This window comes from Neofelis nebulosa, chromosome 12 (assembly GCF_028018385.1).
Source record: "Neofelis nebulosa isolate mNeoNeb1 chromosome 12, mNeoNeb1.pri, whole genome shotgun sequence".
Lineage (NCBI taxonomy): Eukaryota > Metazoa > Chordata > Mammalia > Carnivora > Felidae > Neofelis > Neofelis nebulosa.
Window position 1 is genome coordinate 29,322,420 of NC_080793.1, and position 12,087 is coordinate 29,334,506.

Consider the following 12,087-nt stretch of genomic DNA (forward strand, 5'->3'; position numbering starts at 1 on the left):
ATCAATGTGCAGAAATATGCTGCACTTTCTATATACTAATAATGAAGCAGCAGCAAGAGAAATGAACAATCCTACCAAAAACAGAAAATACCTAGAAATAAACTTAGCCAAGGGGGTGAAACATCTGTACTCTGAATACTATAACACTGATGAAAGAAACTGAAGATGATACAAAGAAAGATATTCCATGCTCATGGACTGGAAAAAATATTATTAAAATGTCCATACTACCCAAAGTAATCTACACTTTTAATGCAATCCATTTTCCACAGTACTAAAACAAACAATCCTAAAATTTATATGGAAACACAAAAGACCCCAAATAACCAAAGCAATCTTGAAAAAGAAAAGCAAAGCTGGAGGTATCAGCTTCAAGTTAGATGACAAAGCTGTAGGAATGGAAATAGTATGGTACCAGCACAAAAACAGATACCTAGATCAATGGAAAAGAAAAGAAAGCCCAGAAATAAACCCACAACTATATGGTCAATTAATCTTTGACAAAGAAGGTAAGAATATCTAATGGGAAAAAGACAGTCTCTTCAGCAAATGGCATTGGGCAAACTGGTCAGCTACATGCAAAAAACAACAACAACAAAACAACAACAAAAAAAACCTAGACCACTTTCTTATATCATGCACGAAAATAAACTCAAAATGAACTAAAGACAGAGCTGAGACCTGAAACCATAAAAACCCAGGAAGAGAGGACAGGCAGTGATGTCAATGACATAGGTCATAGCAACATTTTTCTACATACGTCTCCTGAGGCAAAGGAAAGGACTACATGAAAATAAAAAGCTTCTGCACAGTGAACAAAACAATCAGCAAAACTGAAAGAGAATCTACAGAATAGAAGATATTTGTACCTGACATATCTGATGAAGGATTAGTATCCAAAATATAAAGAATTGACAAAACTTGACTCAAAAAACAAAAAAATCCAACTAAAAAGTGGGCAGAAGACATGAAGAGACATTTCTCCAAAGAAATACAAATGGCCAAAAGACACATGAAAAGAGGCTCATCAAAATCACTCATCATCAGGGAAATGCAAATCAAAACTACAATGAGGTATCACCTCACATCTGTCAAAATGGCTAAAATGAAAACACAGGAGACAAGTGTGGTAGAGGATGTGGAGAAATAGGAACTCTCTTGTACTGTTGGTGGAAATGTACACTGGTGCAGTCACTGTGGAAAACAGTATAGAGGTTCCTCAAAAGGTTAAAAATGGAACCACCCTATCATCCATCCATTGCACTACTGGTGCGATTTTGGTGTTTACCAAAAATACACAAAAACACTAACTCAAAGGGATACATGCACCCATACGTTTATTGCAGCTTTATTTACAATATCCAAATTATGTAACCAGCCTTACGTGTCTGTCAACTGATAAATGGATAAAGAGGTGGTGTGTGTGTACATGTACATATGTATATATATATACATATATACATATATATATATATATATAGACATAATATTCAATCATAAAATAGGAAATCTTGCCATTTTCAAGGACATGGATGGACTGAGAAAGTATAATGCTAAGTGAAATAAGTCAGTCAGAGAAAGAAAAATACCATACAATTTCACTCATATATGCAATTTAAGGAACAAAGGAAAAAAGAGAAGCCAAGAAACAGACTCGTAACTATAGAGAACTGATGGCTACCAGATGGAAGGTTGGTAGGGTGATAGGTGAAATAGGTGACAGGGATTATTAAGGAGTGTACTTGTTGGGATGAGCACTGGGTGATGTATGAAATTGTTGGATCACTAAATTGTACACCTGAAATTAATATAACACACTATATTAACTACGCTAAAATTAAATTTAATTAAAAAAAACTTATATAATCAATAGAGCATGATCATTTTTCTTTTAATACATTTAGTACTGAGTATTTTTTTGGTATTACTCTTGTCTTCTAGGCTTTCTTTTTGTTGCTGTTTATCTCATACCTTGTGTATCTTGTTAATATTTTACTTTTACCTTTTTGTTCATCATTTAGTTTTAAGCCCAAAAGTAAATAAAGCCAAAAAAACCACAATCAACCTTAAAAGTAAATAAACAGAAAGTCAAATCCATAGATCTTTGCACTTCAATAAAAGATTTTCAAGTCACTAGAAAACGAGTATGCTTAATAACTGTTTTCTACTTCTACTTTTTATAATCGTACCTATCTCATAGATAAGCTATAGAAACGTTAAATGAATTAATGGCATGGTTCCTGGAGTATCATAAGTTATCAATAAACATACAGAGGAAACCATAGTAGTGGTTCAACATTAGCTCTGTAATCCAACTGAGTTAAAATACTAGCTCTAACACTATTTGCCACTGAGTGAATTACTAAACTTTTCTCATTTAATTCCCTAAAAAAAATGGGGAAAAAAACTACTTTATAAAATAGTTGTAAGGAATGAGAAAAAAGAGCAAATATGTATATCAGGGTGCCTGGGTGGCTCAGTCAGTTGAGTGTCTGACTTTGGCTCAAGTCATCATACTGTGGTTTGTGACTTCGAACCCCACATTGGGCTCTGTGTAAACAGCTCGGAGCCTGGAGCCTGCTTTAGATTCTGTGTCTCCCTCTCTGTTGCTCACCAACTCATGCCCTGTCTCAATCTCTCTTTCTCTCTCTCTCTCAAAAATGAATAAACGTTAAAAAAAATTTTTTTAGAAAAAAAAAGCAAATTGTAAAGCACCTGGCATAATATGAATTAAGTAAATGTTAACTATTTTTATTTTTTGCAAAAAAACAAACACATAACGTACCTCCACTCAATGTTCCATGAGGATCAAATACATCACCTCCTAGAGTAACAGTTCTGGTCATTATCCTTTTATCAAAGGCCACTTTTTTTGCATTATCCATATTATTACAAACAAATGTTGTTCCAAAGACAAATTCCATTGCTTTCTGAAGTTCTGGTTTGTATTCAACAAGGGAAAGAGCTACATGAACATTGTTAGGGCCAACCTATGGAAAAACAACAGATCTATCACAGTAAATACTACTTCTTTCTTTTCAAATATTATTTTATAAAACAGAAGTGCTATACTAGAAATTTAAGTAATACTTAACCGAACACTATAATTCCTTTTGAACTTTCTAAAATGCTATGGAAAACTCAAGAGTTTTAGAACAAATTTCAAGTTTAAACACTAAAAGTTCTACAGCTACATAAAATATTTAGCTAAGGCACCAGGCATTATGAGAGTGTCTATTAAGCAAGAGCCAGTACCAAGTTTCTAAATTCAAAATGGACTATGGACACATTCTCTTAATTAAAATACAACAGTTGCTTGGGGCGTCTGGGTGGCTGAGTCAGTTAAGCGTCCGATTTTGGCTCAGGTCATGATCTCGTGGCTTGTGAGCTTGAGCCTTGCATCAAACTCTGTGCTGACAGCTCAGAGCCTGAAGCCTGCTTCCGATTCTGTCTCCCTCTCTCTGCTCCTCCCCTGTTCATGCTGTCTCTCTCCCTCTCCCTCCCTCCCTCCCTCTCTCTCTCTCTCTCTCTCAATAAATAAATAAATAAATAAATAAATAAATATTAAAAAAAATTTAAATACAGCTGTTGCTGGATCAACCCAATTATATAAAATGTTTTATTTCAACTATTAGTAATTTGGTTGTTCCACAGTGAATACTTTTTCATTCAAATTAAACATGCTAGGGCAAACAAACAGACCAACAAAAACACATGCTAGGGCAGCCACCTACCAACTACCAAAGTAAAAACACAACTAACAATTGCAAGAGTCAAAAAAAATTTTTTTTAATTCTTCATTTTTTTTTTTTAATCCAACTACCTCTTCTCAACCTTTGTTTATAATATTTTCTTCTGCTCATCTTTTTAAAATAACTAAGCATTCTTTAAGGAGCTTAATAGTAGCAAGAGAAATCAAAATGAAGGCAGCTGTTTAACAAATGTTCAGCATTGTTCTCTAACACAGCAGCTACCATTAAAAAGGTCTAAGAGATCTGAATACAAGTATTTTTGCCGTTACCTGAAATCCCAATTTACTCCTTACACTCGGACTTGTCCGAAAGCTGAAATAACTTCCAAAACCTTCCAGACCCATTGGTAATTTTTTAAAGTAAATGAAGTACTAACTAGAACACCACCTTTTAATTACTCTGCACTCATTTTCCTTCTCCTAATAGTATAAGTATCAATACAACTGTATTTTGAAATAATTTTCATTGAAGGCTTCTCAACATCAGCAAGAACACTGAGTATACATTTAGTATCTTAAATACAAATGCATTTCTAGGTTTCCTAACTGCCATTTCAACTGATGCTCAATAAAAAAATGGTATCACTGGTGAACATTAGGATTGGCTTCATGTTATTACCTACAGTCACACAACCATAACCAAATGTATGGTCTTGTACTCCTTTGGGGGGAGGGGGGGTTGTGTGTGTTTTTGTTTTTGTTTTTTAACTAATAGCAATACCACTTTAGGTCCACCTTAGCACCTGACTGGGTATCCCAGTTCCTGCCTTTGTATGCCCAGAGGTTGGAAGGCAATGTAGAGATACTTTAATAGAGAAGCATCTCTGCAAGACTGATGGACACCTTCCAAAACCATTGTCACTGTGGGCACTTTGTGCCTGACAGGAAAAAAAAAAAAAAACAACTGAAGAATTCTGGTATTTATAAGCTTTGTATATCTAACAACTCAGAGAGCAGAAATTTAATGTTATGTGATAGTCATGTGACCTCACTTAAGGTTTGAAGACATTTTAACATTACAACTCTGAAATATCAAAGGGAGTTTGTCTTCCCCCATTTCTATTCTCTTTCTATCTAATTTCACATAAGCCAACTCTTACTTTTTTTTGTAGCTTAACTATTTGAAGTATGGTAACAATACAATTTTATGGTTCCATATATGATTATGTCCCCCAAGTTAAGTTAATGTCCCCTAACTAAATAAACCAAGTAAGATGTACATAAAACATATAAATAAGACTTACAAGATTCTGTGCGACCCTCAGAGTTTCTGGAGCAATACATCTGGCTGAAATCTTATTCAGTGGAATTATAGTGTATCGACGCTTCAATTCCCCCTTTTCTAGTAGCTTTTTTCCAGTCACCTAAAACATTGTGCATTTGAAATAAAGAAAATATTAATGACAGAAAATATTCAGATGGAAAGAGTACAAGTTTAGGAATCCACAATTAAATATTTAGTGCCTACCATCCTAAACAATCAAAAGTCTAAGACTGATAATAAGCATTCTGGGCTCCTGAATAAGCATGTGACTTCTTTGGGAATACAGTTAATCAAATACGATATAATCAGTAATAAAATAAAAGTCATTAACTGAATTACTGTACTTATAAACCTTAGGAACAGCTTAAAACATAAAGAAAGTACTCCACTGTAGAAACTCATGATTTTTCCAGCTAAAGAGCAATTGTAAATTTTCTTTCATTATAATTAATTTACCTCTGTGTCTACTACAACATTGTAGAGCCTTTCCCCAGCCACCAATTCTAAAGCTGTCGTTGCAGAAGTATCTTTCACACTAATCAGAGAAGCTACAAGTCCTTTCACACAATTTCTATTCCAGTTCTTCTCTGGATCCCTAAAATACAACAGATGACAAAAAATTAATGTGAAACAATAAAACAGATTAAGTTATATTTTACTAGTCAAGAGCTCTTTCTGACAACACATTCAATCGAAAGAGAAGCATATACAGTTTTAAGAAAAACAAAAATTTTTAAATGTTCCGGATGACTAGTCAGCTATTGCTTTAAGTCAATCAAAAACTCTTTCAGTATATATTGTTTTCAACGTAGCAAAAATAATGTTGATGTTCTTTTTAACACATTACTTTGAGTATTCCATAAAAAAACCCCATGTAGCAAAACAAATTGTAAAATGCTAATATAGATATTTACAGAAACTGTGGACTAAATTTCCCTCATTTTGATCTTAAGAATTCCCCTGCCAACATCTGAAACGTTTCAATAAACATCTAAGAAAAAAATACCAATTAAGGAAAAGCAACTTATAATATTTTTCATACAAAAATCGTAATGTTAACAAAATTTTCGGACTGCCTTCCAGCTTAAATGAAAATATGTCTTGGTTAACATTTCAATAAATGTTTAGGGAAAAAAATCCCAATTAAGGAAAAGCAGCTTACAATACTTTCATACAAAAAACTTGATGTAAATGAAATTTTCACTGTCTTCCAAGCTCAAATAAAAATATATCTTGGCTATTGCTACATTAAAATTTTAGGTTTAAATCTCTTACCTGTAGGCAAATTGAATATTGGGAAATCTGGCTAAGAGAGCTTCATATGTTTCTTTCAATCTACTGATATCACGAGATAACTGCCTGCGCTTTTCCAGAAGTCCTTCCTCTTTGTTTTCTGAATAGTAAATTACAAGTAAATTGAAACAAAATTTTAAAAATACAAATATTCTGTTTTAAAGAAACTATCAGTTTTGGAAACCTCTGTTTCCAAAGCATTCCTAGAAGCAAAATACAAATTTCTGGCATCAAATAAAAAGCATGCTTAACATGAAGAGTCAAGTAGACAATACTACCAACAAATAACAGTAATTTTCACTCTAAGAAACAATATATGAATTGAATAACCACTAATGTGGAAATAAATAACATTTTGGGAATTCTCTAGTGGCACTTCAGTAACTGAAGCAGGAAACTGTCAGTAGTAAGTTTTCACAACTTCAAAGAGCTAGAAAGATGATGGAATAGGAGAATCCCAACTTCACCAAGTCCCACAGATGCTACCAGATAACACCCACATAAGTGTAAACAACCCAAAATGGCCCAAACACTGGCAGAACAGACTCTCCACAGCTAAATGTAGGGAAGAGGCCACAAGGAAGAGGGTAGGAAAGACAGAGATAGAGTCAGGAGCCAAACAGAACTGCAGGAATGCCAATGGGAGGAAAGGACACCAAGGGCACAAACAGAAGAAATGGACCCTCAGTCACACCAGGCACCCCAAGCGCAAGGAACCCATAAGGGGAAGACAAATCCCCATAACATTTGCCTCTGAAAACCAGAGGGGCATAACTTCACAAGTTCTTATCATTAGCAGGGCTTAACTCCTGGCACTTTAAAAATCAGTAGGGTCAGCTCTAAGAGAGCCAAGAAATTGAGAGGAAACTAACTCCTCACCCTTAAAAAGACAGCACAACAAACAGCCCCGCAGATGTATAGCATTTAACAGTAGCAGTTCAAAAAACACCTGCAATATACTGGTGGGAGATTTGTTTATTAATCTCAAAGAATGTGCTGGAGGGGCAGGAATCCTTGAGAGACTTCTCCAGGAACAAAAGAACTGGCAGGCACCATTTCCTTCTTTAGTCCCTCGGCCTAGACACACAGACACTTACAGGAAACAGCACAGCTCTCTATCTAGCTTTGCTAACAGTGTGCCTCAACCCCATGTTATAAAACTGTCCCTTCTAGTCAGACCTCTGTTCCAGGTCCCCTCCCACAACAGACCTGTGCAAACCTTGATAATTCTGCTGCCCCACCCCACTTTCGGCTGTGGACCTACCGCTTCCAATATGCCCTGGGTTGGAATTCATCCAAACCAGTGCTATAAGCCAGGCAGGGTACAAGTAGCCCTGACAGGGGACCCGTACCACTCCAAAATAACAGCTACACTGTGGAGAAGAGAGGATAATTACACATATCAGTCCTACTGCAGCCCTAGCAGTGGGCTACAATCAGATATCTGGTTTGACTGTAGGCCTCACCCACCAAAGAAAGTTTCTCAGGGTACAACACAGGGAAAGCAAGAAACACTTCCGTGCTATCGCATCTCTGGCAAACACTTGATCTGACTCTACTCAAGCCCACAATGGCTCCAGACTGGCCCTCTTAACAACACAGGGACCAAATCCTGTCCAAGACAGGCAAACAGAAACATTCCAGATGACTGGACTGAAAGCAAAAACAGCTTAGTCACAATACTAAGGTACATGCATTACACATAGGAGATACAGCTAAAGCATCAGGTTCTAGTGCACAACAGACATTGCATTGCAGGGCACTACAGGAACTCTTCTTCATAAGGTCATTACTTTCAAGAGCAGGAGACATAACTAGTATTCCTAACATGTAGAAATAGACACACAGAGTTAGACAAAATGGACAAGAGAATATATCCCAAAGGAAAGAGAACGTAAAACCACAGCAAAAGAGCTGAATGAAATGGAGATGAGTAATATGTCTGATAGAGAATTTAAAGAAATGGTCATAAAGATACTCACTGGACTTAAGAGTGAACAAAGAGATAGAAAACATAGAAAAGAACCAATCAGAGATGAAGACCTCAATAAGTGAAATTAAAAATACACTAGATAGCACACAGAGCACACAAGAGGAATCTGACAAATGAATGGATCAGCAACCTAGAGGACAGGGTAACAGAAAATAATCAGGCTGAACAGGTGGTAGAAAAACATAATAAAAAATGAAAACAGATTTGGGGAGGCTCTGCAATACCAACAAGTGTAATAACTTTCCCTTTATAAAGATCCTGGAAGAAAAAGAGGGGCTGAAAATTTGAAGAAATAATAGCTGAAAACTTCCCAAATCTAGGTAAGAAGAAAGAAATCCAGATCCAACAGGCACAGAGACCCTCAAACAAAATCAACCCAAGGAAGCCCACAGTGAGACACATCGTAATTAAAATGGCAAAAAACAGTGATATATGGAACATTTTAAAAGCAATTAAGAGAAGATAGTTACAAACAAAGAAAGCCTCATAAGGCTATCAGCTGATTTTTCAGTGGAAACTTTGCAAGCCAGAAGGGAGTAGCAGGATACATTCAAATGCTGAAAGAAAAAAAAAAAAAACCTGTAGCCAAGATTATTCTAGGCTATCATTCCCAAGAAAGAGACAAAGAGTTTTCTAGATGAACAACAGTTTAAAGAATTCATGACCACTAAACCAGTCCTACGAGAAATGTTAAAGGAGACTCTGAGTGGAAAAGACCATAAGCAGAAATAAGAAAAATAAGAAGTACAGAAGCAGTAAAACGAAGTATACCTATAATGTGGGGGTTGGGGTAAGAGGAGTAAACAACAGGTTCAAACTTAAGCGACTATCAACTTAACATAGACTGCTATGTGACTAAGATGTTATATACAAACCCAATGGTAACCACGAATCAAAAGCCAGTAATAGATATGCAAAGAATAAAGACATGGAATCCAAGTATATTCCAAAAAAAAAAAAAAAAAAAAGCCAGCAAGCCATGAGAGAAGAGCAAGAGAAGAAAGGAACAGAGAACTATAAAAACAAGTAACAAATTGGCAATAAGTATAGACCTATCAATAATTACTTTGAAAGTAAATGGACTGAATTCTCTAGTCAAAATATACAGGGTAATAAAATGGATAAAAAAACAAGAGTGCTGCCTACAGAGACTAATTTCAGACCTAAAGACACACGCAGATTAAGAGTGAAGGGATAGAAAAGCATTTATCATCCAAAAAGTGAACAGAAACAAAGAAGGGTGCTATATAAGCGATCAAACAAGAAGATATATCAGTTATAAATATTTATGCATCCAACATGGAAGCATCCAAATACATAAAGCAGCTAATAACAAACATAAAGGAAACTAACTGATTGTAATACAATAATGGTAGGGGATGTTAACACCCCACTTACATCAATGGATAGATCATCCAAACAAAAAGTCAACAAGGAAACAGTGGCTCTGAATGACACACTGGAGCAGATAGATCCAATAGATATTATTCAGAACATTCTATCCTAAAATAGCAGTATATACATTCTTTTCAAATAAGTGCACATGGAATATATTCAGAAGAGATCACAAATTAGGCCACAAAAGAAGTCTCAATTCAAACAGATGAAAGTCCTACCATGCAACTTTTCCAACCACAGCACTTAAGAAACTAGAAATCAACCACAAGTCTGAAAAAAAAAAAAAAAAAAAAAGAATAAGTCTGGACAAATATATGAAGGATAAAAACATGCCACTAAATAATGAATGGGTCAACCAAGAAAATGCATAAATGAAAACATAATGGTCCAAAATCTTTGGAATGCAGCAAAAGCATTTCTAAGAGGGAAGTTTACAGCAATACAGGCCTACCTCAAGAAGCAAAAAACATTTCAAAGAATCTAACCTTATACCTAAAGGAGCTTTGAACAACAAACAAAACCCAATACCAGCAGAAGAAAGGAAATAATAAAGATTACAGCAGAAACAAATGAAATAGAAACTAAAAGAACAGTAGAACAGACAAAAGGAACCAGGAGTTAGTTTTCTGAAAAGATCAACAAAATTGACAAACCTTTAGAAAGATTCAGCAAGAAAAACGATTCATGAGTTTGAGCCTGTATCGGGCTCTGTGCTGATAGCTCAGTGCCTGGAGCCTGCTTTGGATTCTGTGTCTGCCTCTCTCTGCCCCTCCCCCACTCATTCTCTCTCTCTCTCTCTCTCTCTCTCTCTCTCTCTCTCTCTCTCTCTCAAAAATTTTAAAAAAGTAATAATAAAAAAAAAAAAAGATGGGGCGCCTGGGTGGCTCAGTCAGTTAAGTGTCCAACTTCAGCTCAGGTCATGATCTCACAGCCTGTGAGCCCCGCATCAGGGTCTATGCTGACAGCTCAGAGCCTGGGGCCTGCTTCGGATTCTGTGTCTCTCTCTCTCTCTGCCCCTCCCCTGCTCATGCTCTGTCTCTGCCTCAAAAATAAATAAAAACATTAAAAAAAAAATTTTTTTTAAAGAAAATTTGAACAGGCTGACTACCATCAATGAAATTGAATCAGTAATCAAAAAAACTCCCAACAAACAAAAGTCCAGGACCAGATGGCTTCACAGGCAAATTCTACCTTCTCTTAAAGAAAAGTTAATACCTATTCTTCTCAAACTATTCCAAAAATAGAAAAGAAAAACTTGCAAATCTCCTCCTAAGAGGCCGGCATTGCTTTGTTACAAAACGAGATAAAGACACTAAAACAAAACAAAACAAAAACAAAAACACTACAGGCCAGTATCTCTAATGAATACAGATGCAAATATTCTCAACAAAATTTTAGCAAACTGAACCCAACAATATGTTAAAAAAAATCACTCACATCAAGTGGGATTTATTCCTGAGTTGCAAAGAACATTAAATATTCACAAATCAGTGAACTTAGCACATTACATCAACACGATAAAGGATAAAAACCATATAATCATTTCAGTAGATGCAGAAAAAGCATTTCACAAAGTACAACATCCATTCATGATAAAAGCCCTCATCAAAGTAGGTTTATAGGGTATATACCTCAACATAAAAAGACCTTATATGAACAACCCATAGCTATCATATTAAATGGGGAAAAACAGCTTCTCCTCTAAGATCAGGAACTAGACAAGGATGCCCACTCTCATCACTTTTACGCAACATAGTACTGGAAGTCCTAGTCACAGCAATCAGGCAACAAAAAGAAATAAAGGCATCCAAATTGGTAAGAAAGAAGTAAAAGTTTCACTATTTGCAGATGACATGATACCATATATAGAAAACATTAAACACTCCCTCAAAAATCTACTACAACTGATCAAAGAATTCACTAAGGTTGCAGAATACAAAAATCAATACGCAGAAATCCGTTGCATTTCCATATACTAGTAACAAAGTAACAGAGAAATTAAGAAAACAATCCCATTTACAGGTGCACCGAAAGTAATAAAATACCTAGGTATAAATTTAACCAAGGTGGTGAAACACCTGTACTCTTAAAACTATAAAACAGTGATTAAAGAAAACTGAAGATGAATGGAAAGATATTCCATGCTCATAGACAAGAATAAAAATAACATTAAAATCTCCATACTACCCAAAAGCAATCTACAGTTTTAATGCAATACCTATTAGAATACCAACAGAACTACAACAAACAATCCTAAAATTTGCATGGAACCACAAAAGACCCTGAATAGTGAAAGCAATCTTGAAAAAGAACAAAACAGGGAATATCATAATCCCAAATTTCAAGACACACTTCAAAGGCATAGTAATCCAAACAGTATGTACAGGC

At 35.5% G+C, this 12,087-nt stretch overlaps 1 protein-coding gene across 3 annotated transcripts in view; it reads right to left on the reverse strand.

Annotated features, from left to right (window-relative positions):
- The window catches only part of SMC2 (structural maintenance of chromosomes 2), a 67,313-nt gene that overhangs the window by 37,792 nt on the left and 17,434 nt on the right, over positions 1-12,087 (reverse strand). For all 3 annotated transcript variants that reach the window (XM_058694710.1, XM_058694709.1, XM_058694711.1), the window contains exons 12-15: positions 6,291-6,408; positions 5,472-5,610; positions 4,996-5,115; positions 2,786-2,990 (exon numbers count right to left, since the gene is read on the reverse strand). In XM_058694710.1, the coding sequence (XP_058550693.1) occupies positions 2,786-2,990; positions 4,996-5,115; positions 5,472-5,610; positions 6,291-6,408 (582 nt within the window). The remainder of the gene's footprint in view (positions 1-2,785; positions 2,991-4,995; positions 5,116-5,471; positions 5,611-6,290; positions 6,409-12,087) is intronic.